The sequence below is a fragment of the Poromitra crassiceps genome (assembly GCF_964638095.1).
Source record: "Poromitra crassiceps genome assembly, chromosome: 4".
Classification (NCBI taxonomy): Eukaryota; Metazoa; Chordata; class Actinopteri; order Beryciformes; family Melamphaidae; genus Poromitra; species Poromitra crassiceps.
Window position 1 is genome coordinate 63,333,387 of NC_139626.1, and position 19,635 is coordinate 63,353,021.

The window sequence follows — 19,635 nt, forward strand, 5'->3', positions numbered from 1 at the left end:
TGGGACTTTTCCACTGGGAAACACCCACGTCCCAGGTGTCTGGAAGGCAGCATAAGACCCCCAGAACATGCACAAGGAAGTAGTGAAAAAAACCTTCAGACCGGAAGGAAGTTCGACGGAATCTGACCAATCACGACACGCGTGTCCACGAAAAATATGTTCCCCCCGGAAACTTAAACCGATGCAGGTTGCTAATGCTAGCAGTGCTTTAGAATTACCATGGAAGCTACGCCGACGAAACCGGTGAAAGAAGACCCTGATAGACGTAAACGATGTATCCGCGGCTTGGAGGAACCTCGTGCAAGAAGTGTACTTATTCCAGAGTTAAACGAAAGTGATGAGGTAAGTTGCTAACGTTACTGAGCTTATCGTTCGTCTTACTAATCAGCGTTAGCTAACGATAGCTACAGCAGTATACAGCTAGTTAGCTAATGTTAAATTCTGATTGGACGAATGAGCGGAAGTCCCGCCTTTCAACTTCCTCTTCCGTTTGGTGCATGATTCTCCCCCACGAAGTACAGACTGTATACAAAGAACTTTTATGGAAAGAACTGAAAGCTCCATATTGCCCCATTGCAACATCAGCGCCCAGCAGCCTCCGCCATTTTTTATTTTTGGAAGCGTGACAGCGCCAAAAGAACCTCGCACAGGCTCGCAGTGGTCAGCTGCGGTAGCACGGGCCCCAATAATCAGCCTCTCTAAACAGTAACTCAACGGGAGAACACTCTAAACTTTGGGGATTCACATCTTTTCCGGGCGTACTGCAAATCTTGATTGAAGTGGTGTAGTGCAGGGATGTAAAACAACAACCATATTGTGGAAACTAAGCAAAATTTTTCGTTTTCTTTGTTTAGTTTTTTCAAGATAAATAGCTAATGCGGCTGTCGTCCACTCCGTCAGAAGTGCGTTGCCGTGGTTTTAACCTCGGGTCCTTTGCATTTACTATTTATCTTGAAAAAACTAAAAGAAAAAAAAGAAAAATTTTGCTTAGTTTCCACAATATGGTTGTTGTTTTACATCCCTGCACTACACCACTTCAATCAAGATTTACAGTACGCCCAGAAAAGATGTGAATCCACGAAATTTAGAGTGTTCTCCCGTTGAGTTACTGTTTAGAGAGGCTGATTATAGGGGCCCGCGCTACCGCAGCTGACCACTGCGAGGCACATTCTGTTTCCAAAAATGGCCGGAGTTTCGTCTCTTTCCTTCCATGCTCTTTGCTGTATATAGCTGCATCCACCGGATGTAGATAAGACAGTCTGTTTTAAGAGACTACGGAAAAGACGGAGGAGCAGAATCGTTCTTTTACTTTGAAAAGCCTCCCCGGAACTTCTTATATTGGCTTCGCTAGCACAACACAGGCCTTGCAGTAAAGGCTACTCTTCCGCAGTGTGAAGCGGATTATTGAAACAGCGTAGTCTACACAGTGTAGTCTACACTGTACTAAAGCATGGACCGCCATTACGGCTCTGGGTCCAGGAGGCTGAGGGACTCCAGCTGGGGAGGCGGTGGGTCGGGTTCTGGGTGGGGAGGCGGTGGGTCTGGAGGACGTTATAAGGACTCGGCGTCGGGGCTCGGGGGCTATGGAGGTCGGCAGACGAGGTTCTCCAGGGACTCCCGGGTCTCTTCCAAAGGTGAGAAGGGACAAAACAACGCTTGTTGATCAAACGTTTATTTTATGCAGTAAAGCATGGTAGGCTGTGAAACAAATGAGGAGTTTGATGAGGACAGCCTATCTCTATTCAGACCCATGGTATGTGTTCTTCTTCTTCTTCTTTAGTGTTTTATGGCGGTTGGCAACCAACTTAAAGGTGCATTACCGCCACCAATTGGACTGGATTGTGGAACAGGGGATTCAAAACAAAACAAACAAAAACAAAACAACTACTCTTACATTCTTGTGTCTACCCCAATTTCTTTAAGAAACTTAATAACATGCATATATATGCTACCTGCTGTTTTCCCTAATAAACATGGCAATGAAAAATCTTGATGTTTTGCCATTCTCAATGCCTGAAACATAGGCCCCGTTACAATACCCATACTTGTACTTCTTTCTTGTAGTATGTACTGCCGCTGCCCTCACAAAGTATGGATTGTAGTGTGCAGCATGCATGCAAAATGCATACTATTGGGACACACTACATCTGTCGTCACGTGAGCTTCCTGAACTCCGACCTCTTGCTCACTTCCGCCGACGTCCGCAGCGCCACATTTGATTTTTTTTTTTTTTTTTTTTAATTCAATAAACAAAGTCTGGCAGTAACAAACAGTACATTATACAAAAAATTCAGACTAAACATTTACAAAATTGGAACAGACAATCAAATAAACAAAATAAAATAAATAAAGCAAAAACATTAAGTCAGAGATCTAAACAGGAATCAAGATATGCATGTTTTGGTACACACCATGCTTGTTTGGTTTTAACATATTTCAAGGCTTTCTTAAAGTTAATTATCTCATTCATGAACACGCAGCTCAGTCAGTGCGACGTAACTCCAGTAGGTGGCGGTAATGCACAAAAAGTTGTTTGCCAACCGCCATAAAACATTAGAAGAAGAAGAAGAAGACATAACTTCCTGCTGCGCAAAGGATTGTGGGGAAGTTTGGCTGAAGCAGCATGCATCGATGCATACTCCGAAATAGGAGCTGATGTAGTACAACATCCTGGTACTCTTGGCATACTGCATCTGACATACTATGTATTGGGACATACTAAATCTTTTTTTGCCTACTAAATAGTATGGAAGTATGGGTATTGGAACGGGGCCCTGGTATTCCAATTGTGTTTGTTCTTCCGGTTCAGCGCTAGTTGGCGGCCAATTTCAAAACAAAACTATGAATGAAGTTTGGCAACCTTCAGAAGCTACACTGCGGCTAGCCGTGACACGCAACTCTAAATGGATTCTCCTTTAGAGTTGCGCACAGCTTGCCCTTCTCCGTGGAAGTCAGACCCAAACCAAGCTCTACGGGCTTCAAACATGCACGAATCACAAAGACAAAAGTACTCACGCGTAGCCACGGGTGTCTTCCCTCATAACGGGCTGGCAACGGTGTTTGTTAACTTTCAGTTTATGAGTACGATGCTTATTTGTGTAGCCAGAAACGGTATCTTTCCCTTTTCAGAGACTCTTCTTCCGGGGCGTGGCCGCATTTCAACTGCACAGCAGCGCCACGCCCCCGGAAGAAGAGTCTCTGAAAAGGGAAAGATACCGTTTCGTGCATGTTTGAAGCCCGTACGAGCTTGTTTTGGGTCTGACTTCCACGGAGAAGGGCAAGCCGTGCGCAAATCTAAAGGAGAATCCATTTAGAGTTGCGTGTCGCGGCTACGCTGCGGCCAACTTCAGTTACATGTTCACAGCGGTCGAGCGTTCAAAACGCTCTCCTACCCTTCTCCAACGTCCGATCACAGCTCCAAAGATATAATAATATCCCCACCGAAGCCAGTAGTTTAGGTGGCGGAGTTAAAATGATATTCCTGCTGCATGAAACAACCGTTTAAAAGCAGTCTTCCCACAGCCTGTGCCGAATTTACAGCAGGTTGTGTTTGATCTCACTATCATGGCAAACAACATCTCTTGCAGTCACACGGATACGGCAGCACAGTGATCAAATCCAGCGCACCTGGGAAGCAAAACGTGTCATGAAATACTCACACTCCCTAAATTCGGCCTTCGGCCTGTTGGTTCGCTACCAGTGAGTTTCCAGTGAAGTGTCACTACTAGACTACTAGACTAGTCTCTTAAAACGAACCTCGCTCACCAGGCTCTCTCTCAAAACTAAGCTTGCTCACCAGGCTCTCTCTCTCTCTCTCTCTCTCTCTCTCTCTCTCTCTCTGAGATATGGTCAGAAAGATCTGATCACATTCTGATCACGATGTGTTTACACCTTGCATGTAAACACAAAAAATGTATGTTACATGCATTTTTTCCTTATCCAGATAACATCCAACTAACTTATCCAGATACAGGTCACATTTAAAAAGGTCAGGCAGGGTAAACATACAGGTCACATTTAAAAAGGTCAGGCAGGGTAAACATACAGGTCACATTTAAAAACGTCAGGCAGGGTAAACATACAGGTCACATTTAAAAACGTCAGGCAGGGTAAACATACAGGTCACATTTAAAAACGTCAGGCAGGGTAAACATACAGGTCACATTTAAAAACGTCAGGCAGGGTAAACATACAGGTCACATTTAAAAACGTCAGGCAGGGTAAACATACAGGTCACATTTAAAAAGGTCAGGCAGGGTAAACATACAGGTCACATTTAAAAACGTCAGGCAGGGTAAACATACAGGTCACATTTAAAAAGGTCAGGCAGGGTAAACATACAGGTCACATTTAAAAACGTCAGGCAGGGTAAACATACAGGTCACATTTAAAAACGTCAGGCAGGGTAAACATACAGGTCACATTTAAAAAGGTCAGGCAGGGTAAACATACAGGTCACATTTAAAAACGTCAGGCAGGGTAAACATACAGGTCACATTTAAAAAGGTCAGGCAGGGTAAACATACAGGTCACATTTAAAAACGTCAGGCAGGGTAAACATACAGGTCACATTTAAAAACGTCAGGCAGGGTAAACATACAGGTCACATTTAAAAACGTCAGGCAGGGTAAACATACAGGTCACATTTAAAAACGTCAGGCAGGGTAAACATACAGGTCACATTTAAAAACGTCAGGCAGGGTAAACATACAGGTCACATTTAAAAACGTCAGGCAGGGTAAACATACAGGTCACATTTAAAAACGTCAGGCAGGGTAAACATACAGGTCACATTTAAAAACGTCAGGCAGGGTAAACATACAGGTCACATTTAAAAACGTCAGGCAGGGTAAACATACAGGTCACATTTAAAAACGTCAGGCAGGGTAAACATACAGGTCACATTTAAAAACGTCAGGCAGGGTAAACATACAGGTCACATTTAAAAACGTCAGGCAGGGTAAACATACAGGTCACATTTAAAAACGTCAGGCAGGGTAAACATACAGGTCACATTTAAAAACGTCAGGCAGGGTAAACATACAGGTCACATTTAAAAACGTCAGGCAGGGTAAACATACAGGTCACATTTAAAAATGTCAGGCAGGGTAAACATACAGGTCACATTTAAAAACGTCAGGCAGGGTAAACATACAGGTCACATTTAAAAACGTCAGGCAGGGTAAACATACAGGTCACATTTAAAAACGTCAGGCAGGGTAAACATGGCCAAAGTGGAAAGGGAAACTCAAGGAAAATAATGAGCGATGATAGAGGGATGTCCCGCCTGAAGGCAGGCGATTGGAGAAATACTCCTCATGCTCGTATTTCTCCAATCGCTTGCATCGGTCCCAACTTCCTCCGGTCTGAAGTGATTCCTGTGATAGAAAAATTGCTGAAATGCCCTGCTGATCCATCAATAATGAGATACCCGTTTCAAGTGTATTTAGGAGGATTTATGTAAGGGTTAATGCACGACGAGGTGTCCATTATCACTTTTTAAGGGACGACGTGGAGGCGTGAACCGTCCGAGGCGAAGCCGAGGATGGTTTGCCTCCGCGAAGTCCCTTAAAAAGTGATAATGGACACCTCGAAGTGCATTAACCCGCTTATACCATGGTCACTTGCCAAAGAAACAAAACAAGACCATTCATTTATATTTCCATGCATTTTGCAATCAAAATCTAGTTTTCATAACCTTGAATATGAGTTGAGAACCGGCGAGACAAAATAGTCCCCTCGAGATTAGGCTATCATGGGATAAAATGGCTGCTTAGTTTCTACACCTGGCACAATTCTAGAATCAAGCTAACTAATAATTTGGCCAATTGTAGCCTATGTAACAACATACAAAATAAAACGGCAATGTCTAAGAATGCAACGCCATGTAACTGGGTCGTTTAAACTCGCATTCCAGGGAATTGCGTTAACGTCTGCGGGTCTTATAAGACGTAAATGGCGCGAGGCAGGAGCAGAGTGAAAACTATCTGCTTTCAGTATGTTGGAGTCCAAAAAAAACTGCTTGTTTTGCCATCTGCGGGAAGGCTCAAACTGTCAATAGTGTTTGGCAACATGGAAACGACTCTATACATGAGTATTATTCTCCAGGGTTTACTGTGGGACAGAGAAAATGTGCGTATGAAGAGGCGAGAGGAGAGAGAGAGAAAGGAGGACAGCACAGCGCTGTTGACACACACAGTGCAAGCTTCCCTGCTCCTCTCTCTCTCTCTCTCTCTCTCTCTCTCTCTCTCTCTCTCTCTCTCTCTTTCCTCGGCTGTTCACGCCCATTTTCTCTGTCCGGAGAGTGGCTCATAATGGCTCAGAGCCGGCTTCTGTCAGGGGAGGGAAATCTCCGAAACGAAAATCAAAATTGTAAATAAGAGTTATTTTTGATAAACTGAGCACACAGGGGTGATTTAAATACTTACTTTGACCGAGCCAATTTTTTTCTCAACTTAGAAAATTGTCATATTAACCCTTAACGGGGGTATAGAGCTCAAACAGCTCTCTTGATACCACACTGTGAAACTATGGCGCATTGATATGAACGGTGAACAGACCATTTAGCTAGGTGTCCATTATCACTGTACAATATCACTTTTTAATGGACACCTTGCAGCCAATCAGAATCGAGTATTCACCCAGACCATGGTATAATCTACGTTAACATCTGTGCACAGAGGGTCTCCCCGACCACGTTGTCCCAAGGAGCCATGAGTCATTTTTACAACTCATCATATACTGAAACTATGGCACCCGCCCCCCCACCTTGGAGGGCAGTACTTTTCCACTTCATACAACCTTTCTCCAACTCAGTACATTTCCATGACGTCAGTAGTCAATCTGATGTTCACAAGACACAACAATCTGATGTCTACTCACACAAGGCAAGATCCATGTTCTCCCTATACAGGAATGTTCTGCAATGATGAAGAGCATGGTTCACAAAATACATCTTAGAAGGGCCATAGATCATAAGCAAAAAATCAATAAGCACTCAATCAATAATTTACTATCACATTCCCCCCCAACTTCCTTTGAGCAGGCTCTGTGGGCGTGAAGTACAGACTGTCTCTGGTGCAGTCACATAATTACATGTAGAAGAGACAATCTGGCTTGATAGACTACTGCTAGATGTAGTAAACTCACTTCTGGTAAAAACAAAAACACACTGAAATGTTCTTAGCCTTCAAAATCTTGATCTTTTTCTGTGCAAAATATAAATTATTTACATACGTACGTTTTTGGATTTGAACAACTTGTTGTTATTGTAATGTTGAAAATGATTCTTATCACATCTATTTGTGTCACAAAAACATCTATAAATATTGGTGACTTTCTAAAAAAAAAAAATCTACAACAATCACCAACAACTTTAATTACACTTTCTATCTAACACATCATTATCTACCACACTGAGATAGGCTACAGCTAAACCAAGCTCGTTTTCAACTGACACTCTCAAAAACCAAGACTAGATCTAAAAGGCGATTCTGTCCGTCTGTATGTATGCATGTCTTTGTCTGGGTTAGTGTGTCTATATGTATGTATCTATGTCGGCCCTTCGCATATCTCAAGAACCGTTCATTGGATCGCCTTCAAACTCGGGGAGTGCACTTAGGGGGGGCGTGACAGAGTGCACGCATAGTAGTCATAGTAGCGCCACCTAACGGCAACACAAAAAACGGCTTATCTCGAGAATCGTTCGTCCGATCGACTTCAAACTTGGGGACTGCGCTGCTGGGAACCCAATGGAGTGCGGTGCCAAATTTTGGACACGCATAGTCATAGTGCCACCTACTGGCAACAAAAAGTGGTTTATCTTGAGAACCGTTCATCCGATCGACTTCAAACTCAGTGGGTGCGCTGCTTTACTCGTGTGCATTACATGTAATGTCTTACTACCCACCCCTGCTCTCATCCACACAGGCACAATGCAGATGCCTCCATCATTCACACCGTCAGACAGAGGAAGGAAAGGGAGCGGTGGTGACCGGTCATTCACCTCTTCCCGAGATCACTACAGATCTGGTGGCGGCGGCGGTGGCTATGGTCATGATGACCAGAAGAAGAGAAAGCAAAGGCTGCCTGCAGCTGATGAACCATACGCCAAGAGGAAGAAGAAAGAGATTGCTGGGGCAGAATCTGAATCAGATGGGGAGGAAGCTCCGCCCACCCAGGTGAAGATGCAACAGGGCAAGCCCATCCCAAAGGGAATAAATAAGAAGCACTTCAAGTCTAACACATTTGCGTGCCCGGTGTGTCAGTTCCGCTCGTTGTACAAGGAAGACATGGACCTTCACCTTGAGGGTCGCTTCCACAAGGACCACTTCAAGTTCCTGTCCACCCAACTGACCAAGCCCACCTCGGATTTCATACAGGAGCACATACTGCACAAGTATAAGCAGGCTGAGCAGAAGAGAGAGATTACAAGACTGAAAAGATTACGGTACTACACTGGTTTCATCTGCAAGGTAGGGATGAAACGATTATGGTTTAATAATAATAATAAAAAAAAGTGATTCAATTCCTGGTTGTTAGTATTATTACCGTTTCAAATTGTAACGATTAAAAACTTGTTTAAATTACTGCACTTCGGAAAAACACAGTAAATACTGTCCATCGTTAACCAAAGTTACGAGGTCAGAGTTTTCAATATAGAGGGTATGCTACGCACTGACATCACTTTCCCACCGGAACACGCCCCCTCAATTGGGACTGAGTGGCAAAACATTCAGCAGGTTCCTCCCTGAGCAGCAGGTAGGGCTGGGCGATATGACCAAAATCTCATATCCCGATATAGGTCATTTCATATCCCGATACAGATATATATCACGACATAGCATATTTTCTGTAAATTAAATTTATAGTTTATATATAATGACCACATGGCCATTTATTTATGTAGCAGTTAAACCAGTTAAAATGTTGTCAAACCTCACAAAGGATACATGCATTCAGAATACAGATAAGCATAGCTAACACAAATAATAATAATTAGTTGCAGGGCAATAGAATGAAACACAAACTGAACCACACCACCAGTTCGATTTTCAAAGATTACATTAGAGCAAAACGGGTAGAATAAAAGTTATTTAGCCTATAGTGCAGTCCAGTTCTCTCAGTTCGTTTATAAAGGAACAAAAATGCTCCACTTCGGGATTTCCATGTTACCAGTTCAGTTCACTCAACAAAAGTACTCCACTCCGGGATTTCACGGTTATCCAACAAAACTCTTAGCTAAACCCAGGGAAAGCTATGAGCTAAAGCTAACAATAGACGTTTTGTTGTCTGCTCCTCAAGGGATTTCCTTGGGATGATGAGAGGATGGGAGGAGATGTTTTGCCAGGTTTAACGTTAGGAGGGCACACACAAATATGGATCAAACACGGACTTAACACAGCGCAAATGCCTGGGTAGACTAGGCGGACGGAGTGGAGGTAACATCTCCCTGCTCTTTAGCATACTCATTTGTGCCACTTATAAAGGGATGCAAGGGGCTTGTTGACACAGAGTCTGGTGCATGTGTGGACGTGAGTAAAAAAGAAAACGGAATGAAGAAAGCACAGCGTCATCCAAATGACGGACAGTATTGCCGTAAAGAGTGTGATTTGCAACACAACGATATAAACGATCAGCGAGCATCATATGAGACGAAATACATTTTCTATCGTCCAGACGAAATATATCGTCATATCGCCCAGCCCTAACTACAGGTGTCATTTATCTAGGCTGAGCACTGCATTCAAGCTCAGTCTTGCTGCCACTCAGTGGGTGTGACCCCGCAGTGACTTCTGCCTCTGTGATGTCACGTGCACACCCTCTATAGAACTTGATGAAATGATTTTTCAGTCAGTGTATCAGTACTTTTTGAACATTTCAGCACATTTTAACAATACAGTGATAATACGATAATACTGATAACGTGCTATTTTTGGTCACTATAATCGTGATATGAATTTTTCATACGTTTCCTCTCTACTGCCAGGTGCACAAAGAACAGGACGTCATCGGAAAGCTCGATATGAAGGAATCCATCAGCAAAGTGGAGACGGTCCACTGTGCAGCATGTGACCTCTTCATTCCCATGCAACACCATCTAATTCAGAAACACATCAAATCTGATGACCACATCTGCAACCACAAGAGTTGGATGGAACAGTCAAAGAAGGCCAGCCTGAAGGTCGCGCGTGACATCCTCGAGCACGACATCATTCGCATGAAGCTGGCGAGCTACCTCAAGGGCGAGAACCCCTTCACCGCAAGCCTAGACCTCGAGGATCTAGAGGACTCTGCAGTGATGGACGTGTTACAGCCACCTGAGGACGAGCCTGAGGAAGGTTATGAGGTTGGAGAAGATGAGGAAGGTTATGAGGTTGGAGATGAGGAAGGTTCTGAGGTTGGAAAGGAGGCAAGTTCTGAGGTTGGAGAAGATGAAGGTTTTGAGGTTGGAGCTGAGGAGGAAGGTTTTGAGGTTGGAGAAGATGAGGAAGGCTTTGAGGTTGGAGAAGATGAGGAAGGCTTTGAGGTTGGAGATGAGGAAGCAGGTTCTGAGGTTGGAGAAGATGAGGAAGGCTTTGAGGTTGGAGATGAGGAAGCAGGTTCTGAGGTTGGAGAAGATGAGAAAGGCTTTGAGTTTGGAGATGAGGAGGCAGGTTCTGAGGTTGGGAAGGAGGCAGGTTCTGAGGTTGGAAAGGAGGCAGGTTCTGAGGTTGGAGAAGAGGAAGAAGGTTTTGAGGTTGGAGAAGACGGAGGTTCTGAGGTCGGAGAAGATGAAGAAGCTTTTGAGGTTGGAGAAGAGGAAGAAGGTTTTGAGGTTGGAGATGAGGAGGAAGGGTTTTGAGGTTGTCTGATGAGTTTGGTGCAGAGAAGTAACAAAGTAATGATTAATTGATTGTCAACTATTGAATTAATCACTAACTATTTCGATAATCGTTTAGAGTAATTTTTAAGGGGAGTGGGGAATGAAATGTATCTGATTTTAGCTTCTTAAATGTGACTGGTTTCTGGTTTCTTTACTCCTCTGACAGGGGTTTTCCTGCATAGCGGAATTTTCAGCTCCCCCAAAGAGGTTTTCGGCATCCCCTTTAAAGGCCCAAGGCCAATAGAAATCCTGACAATGACTGATATATTTGAGTTCAGGACAACCCCCACTACTAACTCAAAATCAAGCATTTTGTACTGTCATTTTTGAGAATTTCAAAAAAGTCCCACATTTGTACCTTCAAATGGCTTCCTTTCTAAAACGTGGGGTTCTGTAAAAACACATTGCTGCATCATTTTTTACAATGACTGTTATAATTGTGCTCAGTAAAACTATCAGTATCCACACTAACACTTTTTTGGCTTCACTACGCCCTTTCTCTGACTTGTGACTCCAAGTATCCCCGCTACCCGATCATTTTGCCTAGAAAACTAAGAGAAAGCTATAGAGAGGCAAAGTGGAACGTCACTTCCTGCTTCAGCACTGTACCAGAGATTTTCATCCGCCATTTATTTTCCCATAGACATTTCGTAAAATGCTTATAAAATAGTTTTAACCAAACGGTTCGGCTAACGCTATAATCGGGAGAGACCATAGAACATTTCACTCGGACCAAAACTTTTTTTGATTTTTTTTAACGTTTTGGTCCCAGTGAAATGTTATCCTCTCCTGTTTCTAAATATATCTGTACCGTTTGGTTTGAACCAGTATATGAAGCATTTTACGAAATGTGCATGGGAAAATAAATGGCGGATAGAAATCTCTGGTACAGTGCTGAAGCAGGAAGTAGGTGGTCACGTTGCCTCTCTATAGCAATACTACAGGGTTTCCACGGTCATGAAATTCCTGAAAAAGTTATGGAATTTGAAAAACAGTTTCCCAGACCTGGAAAAGGTTTGGGATTTAGAGTGTTTTGGAATGTCATACCTGCACCTGCACATATCTTTGGTATCAGGCACGCATTTTGACATCGAAGCAATATCCAAGCGTGTCATGTGTTGTAAATCCTACTTCATCTTGTGGCAATAACCTGACCAATCCAACCGTCGAAAGACAATCAGAGGCAGTGGACCACATCACTGGTCCACTAAACTTATTTAAATAACTGTCAAAGTAAATTGCTTTTTCGGTGGAGTTCTCCTTTAATACTATTATGTGAATGCTGGTGAATATAGTATCTTGGGGTGAAGGGCATGGTGCTACAATCTACATTTCATGTACTTAACAGCTCACCCTAAAATCCAAAGACATATTTTTCCTCTCACCTGTAGTGTTATTTATCCATTTAGATTGTTTTGGGATAGTTGCCTGAGTTTTGGACATATTGGCTGTACAGTGTTTCCCCTAGAAAAATGTTCAGGCCTGGAGGGATTACGAAACGTACCTCGACCGCAACGGCGGGGGCCCTCGCTGGCGACGCTAAACTTTTAGCTAACCTGTTCGCATCTATGTTCGCAATGGCATCCCAAGTATCATCATACTATTATGGGATGCGATGCGAACAGTTTTATTATGGGATGTGCGTTTCCCAGGCAACGACACACATTGACATGTTTTGGAACAGCGGTGCACGCTGGCACAATGCTCCTAAAAGCAAAATGCTTACAGTTTTGAATGATTTGGCATCTTCTGTTACTGTCAACACCAGTATTGTTGTATTGTAATATATCTATATATCTATATCTATATCTATATCTCGATATATATATATTTTGCAATTCTTTTTCTGGCGTGGCGTGGTAGGGCAAACACTGCTAGAGATGTCTGCCTTCTCTCCAATACAATGGAACTGGACGGCACTCGGCTTGTGGTGCTCAATGCGGCAAAAGTAAATACTGTACATAAAAAAAAAAACATTTGAAAAACAAACAGCAATGTTTCTTTCCAGAAATCATGACCCGGTTACTCAAGATAATCCACAGACCTTAACTTGTGAGGAACTATTTTCTTTCGACCGAACTACACTAGCTGCTAGCTAGTTCCTACATGAAACTAGCAGCAGCAGCTAGCTATCAGGTGTAGTTCGGTCAAAAATAGTTCCTACATAAAACTGCTCACAACAAGTCTGTGGATTATCTTGAGTAACTGGGTCATGATTTCTGAAAAGAGACATTGCCGTTGAGTTTTTCATGAGGAAGGCTTTGAGTTTGGAGATGAGGCAGGTTCTGAGGTTTGGGAAGGAGGCATGTTTTGAGGTATTTGTTTTGGCACTTTGAGCAGCACAAGCCGAGTGCCGTCCAGTTCCATTGTATTGGAGAGAAGGCAGGCATCTCTACACTCAATATTTCCTCAACCCAGACAACTAACACAAAACAATCTAGATGGATAAATAACACAAACCGGTGAGAGGACAAATATTTTTGATTTTAGGGTGAGCTGTCCCTTTAATTTTATGTCACATGGTCAGGGAAATTATATTCTAGGTCCTGGAAAAGTTTTGAAATTGTGTCTGTTAAAAATGGTGGGAACCCTGATATTTAATGCAATGAATGAATGCTAACCCAACTTTTGAAGAATATCACTTTACAATCTAAGAAATGGAGTCAAAGAATTGCAATGACTGCCTCCTGAGCAGATTTATTTGAATGTTTCATTTATTCTCGTGATTTATTCTTAGATTTTTACATTTCCCCCTTTCTCTTAAGTACCCCCTGTAGTACCTCCATGTATCCCTAGGGGTACGCGTACCCCAGTTTGGGAAGCACTGCACTAACCCAATAGTCAGATGTACCCACAACTAGGGGTGCACCGATCGATCGGCAAGCAATCTGTATCGGCCGATTTTGACCTCAAATATGCGATCGGCGATCGGCCATTTTTTTTATATATATATATATTTTTTCTTTAAATAAAAAAAAGCCCTATCACTAATCAGGCTTTCCAACGATATAAAATACAATGCCAATTGGTATTATTAAAGGGGAGAGATAATCGACCTAAAATAACGTTTCCAAACTTTCTTTGAGGAGTTTATATATCGGTGATCGGTAATCGGTAATCGGTGATCGGTCGATGATCGGTTGGGCAGATATTTCCCATAGGCGATCGGTGATCGGTGCACCCCTACCCACAACAGTAAGCATGATCATGCTGTCGAGTGTAGGAACATTTAGTTGAGTTTATTAGGATCCCCGTTAGCTGCAGCAAATGCTACAGCTATTCTTACCGGGGTCCGGAAAACCCCGAGTCAACGGAATAGAAGACATTTGAGGGCATCGTCTTGGGCTTTGGGAAACACTGATTGAACATGTTTCACCATTTCGTGCACATTACTGTGTCAATCCAGATGTTTGTTTTGCACACCGCACTATGAAAACAACACAGGACATTCTAGGACTGCTCGCTACCAGGTCCAGAATCACTTCTGCATTTAGGGTGCCCAATCTGGTGGCTCGTTACTGCAGTGGCCAATGAAATTAAATCACACTCATCAACAACACTGACAAATTGAATTGGACAGATGTAGACGATCCACAGAATTGTAATGATTCCCATCGTCACCGTAGTTCAGAAAACTGTTTCATTTGACACTAGCCAAAGCAAAATGGATGCATCTGATTCTGATATTGCGGCTGCTAGCAGCTCCAGCTCGATTTATTTTTTTGTAAATAGTAAGCTATGTATTTTTTGTGTATTTTACAATACAAATTTGTCTTGAGAAAATGCTATTAAGTGTTTTTCTGAAATCTATTTTTCTCTTCCTGGTTAATGACATTGCATTGGGACAGCCTGCAATAACACCGGTAACGTGCTGCATGGTCCTTGAAAGTTTGTGGATTTCAAACGATAATAATAATAAATAAATGAAGGCCTTAAAAGTTTATGAAAATAGACATGGGTCCTGCAAGGTCTTCTTCATCAGGGCTTTGAATGAGAAAAAGACAGGCAAGACAGACAAATAGTAACCTTGGTTTGGGGGGGTGTCCCCCCCCCCAATCCAAATGAGTGAATGAGTACGGGTGTAACGAAGCAGGTGTTTACAGGCTCCCTGTATAGAAAAAAAGCATACATACATTCATACATACATACATTCATACAAATAAACCAGACTGGATAACAACAGTATGTTGGATACATAAAAACAAGTGATTTCATATTGGAATCAATTTGTAGATGATGTGGTATGGAAGAAGGCCTGGCTGGCTTCTAACTAATCAATAGTTAATTACCAATAAAGTTAAGGAAGTCTACTTTAAACCCATTCATAAATTTGCTCCAGCCAAAAACTAAAAAAGAAAGAAAGACATGATGTGATGTGATTGAGAATTGTAGTTTGTGTAATGTATGTCGTGAAACTGCTGTGCGCTTATTTTAGCATTACCCAATTTACTTTATATAGGAAGAATGTATTGTTTGGTCTCATGGAAAATGATACAGAATGATACACAATAACACCTGTGAGAACATGATGAATCTTATTATTGAAATCGACAAATACCATATTCATAAATGTACATTTACAGGTAAGAAACTATGCTTTGATGTCAGCAATAAGTTCAATTCTACATTTATTCAATTCAACACTCTAAAACAAAAGGCCCTGTTCGTGCTCCTGCTAACAAATAAGGACACCATTTCTTTTTAAAATGTAGTAGTGTAGTTTGCACTGTGAAAATGCTCAACTCCAGTAGGTGGCGGTAGTGCAACTTTAAGGATGCCAACCGCCATAAAACTCCAAAGAAGAAGAAGGAGGATAAAGGAAGAGGAAGAAGAAGCAGACTATATTGCGCATGCGTGCGTGTGTTTGGGCGGTCGGCGCGCGGGACGATTTGACTAGTTAGTCGAGATGGATATACTCCCTGCGCTCCAATTTATGAGGTTACATGAACTTCCTTCAGGTAAAACGACGCTTTTGCTTCTCATTAACGAGTTTGGTTGCTTTCTGGTTGCCTTTCTTTTCCACACAGCTTTTCCTGGCTAAATGGTAACGTGTAGCCGCTACCTTGTGGTGCGATTGCCCTGTGCTAACTTGTCAAAACATCGTCTCTGTCGCCTCAACGCTAGAGTCAGAAGGAAGAATGACTGTGATGAGTCTCGCGTTGAGGCCACTCGTCTCTGCAGTGGAGACATGATCACTTTCGACACGTAGCGTTAGTTCTGATCATATAATATTGCGTGAACAACGACGACATGTTACTGAATCAGGGTTCCGAACTTCCTAGCTGCTCTGGAAAGTCTGGAAAAGTTGTGTGTGTGTGTGTGTGTGTGTGTGTGTGTGTGTGTGTGTGTGTGTGTGTGTGTGTGTGTGTGTGTGTGTGTGTGTGTGTGTGTGTGTGTGTGTGTGTGTGTGTGTGTGTGTGTGTGTGAGAGACGTATATCATGTTGTTTTTCCTTATTTCAGACTCAGTCACAAGATGTTTCATATACAAATAAAGAAAACGGTACAAGATAAAACGTCAACAATTCAACATTCCATTGCGGAAGTTAACTAGTACGAGTTGTGCCAAACAAACGTTAATATCTCAAAAACTATACATGACGACGTCGCTTATATTTGGACATTCTGAGTGAGAGTAGTAGCTCAATAGTTTGATGTATACTATATGCATGTCGTGTCAAAGTTGTGTGAACTGTCACAGTTGTTAAAATGTACACCGCACAGCTGGAGTGAGCACTCAAAGCTAGCTCCATATAGGATCCCATTGCAGTTTCCACCCGGAAACGCGGTTTGTTTACCAAAATGCTGCTTGGCCGATCCCTCTATTCAAATGGAGAGGACGATTTATGACAAAAAAGGCATGAAAAAAATCCAAATCCAGCCACTCAAGGAGGATTGAAATATATAAAAGGCCTTTAATTTAATTCAATGGGCTGGAATAATTAAAATACACCAACACGTGTCGGCTTGTGCCTTCTTCAGGGTGCAGTGACACAGAGACAAATCACAGGTGTGACAGGTGACAACTTGCTGCCAGAAGTCAATGTAATCCACAATAAAAAACAAACCTTAAAATGTAGCATTCAAGTCAACCAAATGACACCTAAATGAATGACACCATCCCTACAGATGCAATTAGGCAATATAAATACAATACATACAGACACCATACACTATGAGCTTATCCCATGGGGTGTGTTTGAGGGAAAACACTTGAAAATCAAAGGAGAGAAAACCAGTGGCTATATCATGTTAGGACTAAGACAATGACTATCACGTTAGGACTAAGACAATGGCTATATCATGTTAGGACTAAGACACTTAGTATGTTTACATGCACAGTTAAGTCGAGCTATGGTTATAGCTTGATTAGCGAGGCGAGGCTGTCTTTATGTGGAGAGAGATAACGCCGATAAACCGTTCAAACGCAGGGATGGTCAAATAACACAAAGCTGCCCCTTGTTAGCTCAATACAGTTGAAACTAAGATACTCCACAGTGTTTCCCCTAGAAAATCTTTCAGGCCTGGAGGGATTTCGAAACGTACCCCGACCGCAACGGTGGGGGCCCTCACTGGCGACGCTAAACTTTTAGCTAACCTGTTCGCAATGGCATCCCAAGTATCATCATACTATTATGGGATGCGATGCGAACAGTTGTATTATGGGATGTGCGTTTCCCAGGCAACGACGCACGTTGACATGTTTTGGAACAGCGCTGCACGCTGGCACAATGCTCCTAAAAGCAAAATGCTTATTGTTTTGAATGATTTGGCATCTTCTATTACTGTCAACACCATTATTGTTGTATTGTAATAATATGCCATAAAGGTTTATTGAAAATTTGGGGAGAGCAGAAAAAAAATCTTAAACACTGCTCCATTAAATTTTTTTTTTTTTCTATACACAGATTTAGCTCTACAAAAGGAGTCTCTTGCGCGTCAGCCCCTCCACAAAAGGAGGTCGGTGCTCTCAGGACAGGACAGTATCACGACAAAAGTTCAATGGACAAACCAAAGAGGATCCTGGAGCACACGATTCACTGGAAAATTGCTTTATTCAATGACTAACGTTTCGACGCCTGCTGCGTCTTCATCAGAGTCAAAACCTTTTTTGTTTCGCGGAGGCAACCATCCTCGGCTTCGCCTTGGACGGTTCACGCCTCCACGTCGTCCCTTAAAAAGTGAGAATGGACACCTCGTCGTGCATTAACCCTTACATATACAGTACATATATTATACACAGAGAGACAGATGCTAGCCAAAGAGCTCATTTGGGACTATGCATTTACAATAATAATAATAATAATAATACTTTACACTTTCTGAGCCTGGGTGTGTAGTGACACATACAATTGTGTTAAAAGTGCCTCACATGTAGGCAAGGTCCAAAATTAACTTTTTGTCCACCAGCCAAATGGCTAGTGGACCGCTCAATGGATCAGTGTTGTTTGTTTGTTTGTTTTTGGCTGGTGAGACAGGCAAATCTACTACTTGTATATTTTACCAGGCAGCATTTAGCTGGTGCTAATTTTGGACCCTGCATGTAGGGGACACCAGAACACAAACAGCTGCCTGTTACAGTGCTATGGCATCTGGGAAACCTGAACCAAGATTTAAAATGTCTACTCTGTTCTGAAGCGCATTAAATTATCTTATTATCTTATTATATTATATTATCTTATGGTTATGAAATTTGCTAAACTTTATTTTTAAAGTATGACCTTTGACAGTAATATTACCATACCCCAGTTCAGGCCTACTTTTCCGGCAATTAGCTATTAGAATATGGCTGCTAGAGTAGACTTACTTAGGGTAGGCTGATATTCAATATCTGATCGATCAGCGTTATTATGGATCCCACAGGCTTTCCAGGCAAGACCCGAAACCACGCCCATTTCGCATGACACCACCGGAACAAGCCGGTCGCTGCTGGCTGCTCGGCGAACTTTCTATACTAGCAAAACCTGCACCCCAAAATTTGCCAATTTTCCGTATCGTTGCCTTAATCGCAAGATTAAACCTTCACAAGACCTCATGCCAATAGACCCGTTGCACAGCATTTAATTTGGTGTATCAAAGGCAGGGTAAACACAGGTGTAACCAGAACATTAATGATGGTTTCCAACTTCCATTCCATTAAGGTGTTCCAGACCAGAGCTGGGGCCCTCATTAATGTTTTGGTTGCACCTGTGTTTCCGCTGCCCTTCTTTGAGACACAAAATGGTGGTTCATTTCAAACAGACATTTTTTCTTCTTTCTGTGATCATCCATTTAGGAAGAAACACTGAAGTGATGTCTGTGTGAAGTGAATAGAGAGATGTCTGTGTGAAGTGATGGCTGTGTGTGTCCAGATCGGGTAGGATTGACGGAATGTAGGGAAACAGTGGATGGATACATCCAGAAGGAGGCGGGTAATGCAACATAAAGGATGCCAACTGCCATAAAACACCACAGAAGAAGATGTCTGTGAGTGATGCCTTGTGCTGTGTGAAGTGATGTCTGTGTGAAGCCTTGTTGTGTTGTGTGTGTGTGTGTGGTTGCAGCCTGGGTAGATGCCGTGTGGGACGCGGAGTTCACAGAGATGGAGCCGCTGGATGACACCATAGAAGAAGAACTGAGTGGCGTTGGGGAGAAGGACTTCAGGAGGCTGTACCAGAGCCTACTGCCCTCTGCTGCCGAGGAGCCGTCGGCAGGCACAGAGGTCTGTTCACACCGAATGCTCAAGGAAGCACGTGCTCAAGGAATTTCACTACTTTTAGGATTTCTTTTTAAG

At 42.6% G+C, this 19,635-nt stretch overlaps 2 protein-coding genes across 2 annotated transcripts in view; both read left to right on the top strand.

The window, feature by feature from the left end:
- Window positions 1–1,450: 1,450 nt before the first annotated feature.
- On the top strand, window positions 1,451–11,325 carry LOC310775897 (uncharacterized protein; the record flags this gene model as incomplete). Its single annotated transcript, XM_083636021.1, has 3 exons — window positions 1,451–1,634; window positions 7,930–8,474; window positions 9,989–11,325. The coding sequence occupies 3 exons, from the start codon at window positions 1,451–1,453 to the stop codon at window positions 10,841–10,843; spliced, it is 1,584 nt and encodes a 527-aa protein (XP_083492147.1). The 3' UTR covers window positions 10,844–11,325.
- Window positions 11,326–15,732: 4,407 nt separating this feature from the next.
- ncapd3 (non-SMC condensin II complex, subunit D3) overlaps window positions 15,733–19,635 on the top strand; it is a gene marked incomplete at its 3' end in the record, with an annotated part of 123,357 nt that continues 119,454 nt past the window's right edge. Inside the window, exons 1-2 of the mRNA XM_083636022.1 lie at window positions 15,733–15,822; window positions 19,406–19,563. Of these exons, the coding sequence (XP_083492148.1) occupies window positions 15,771–15,822; window positions 19,406–19,563 (210 nt within the window). The 5' untranslated portion in view covers window positions 15,733–15,770. The remainder of the gene's footprint in view (window positions 15,823–19,405; window positions 19,564–19,635) is intronic.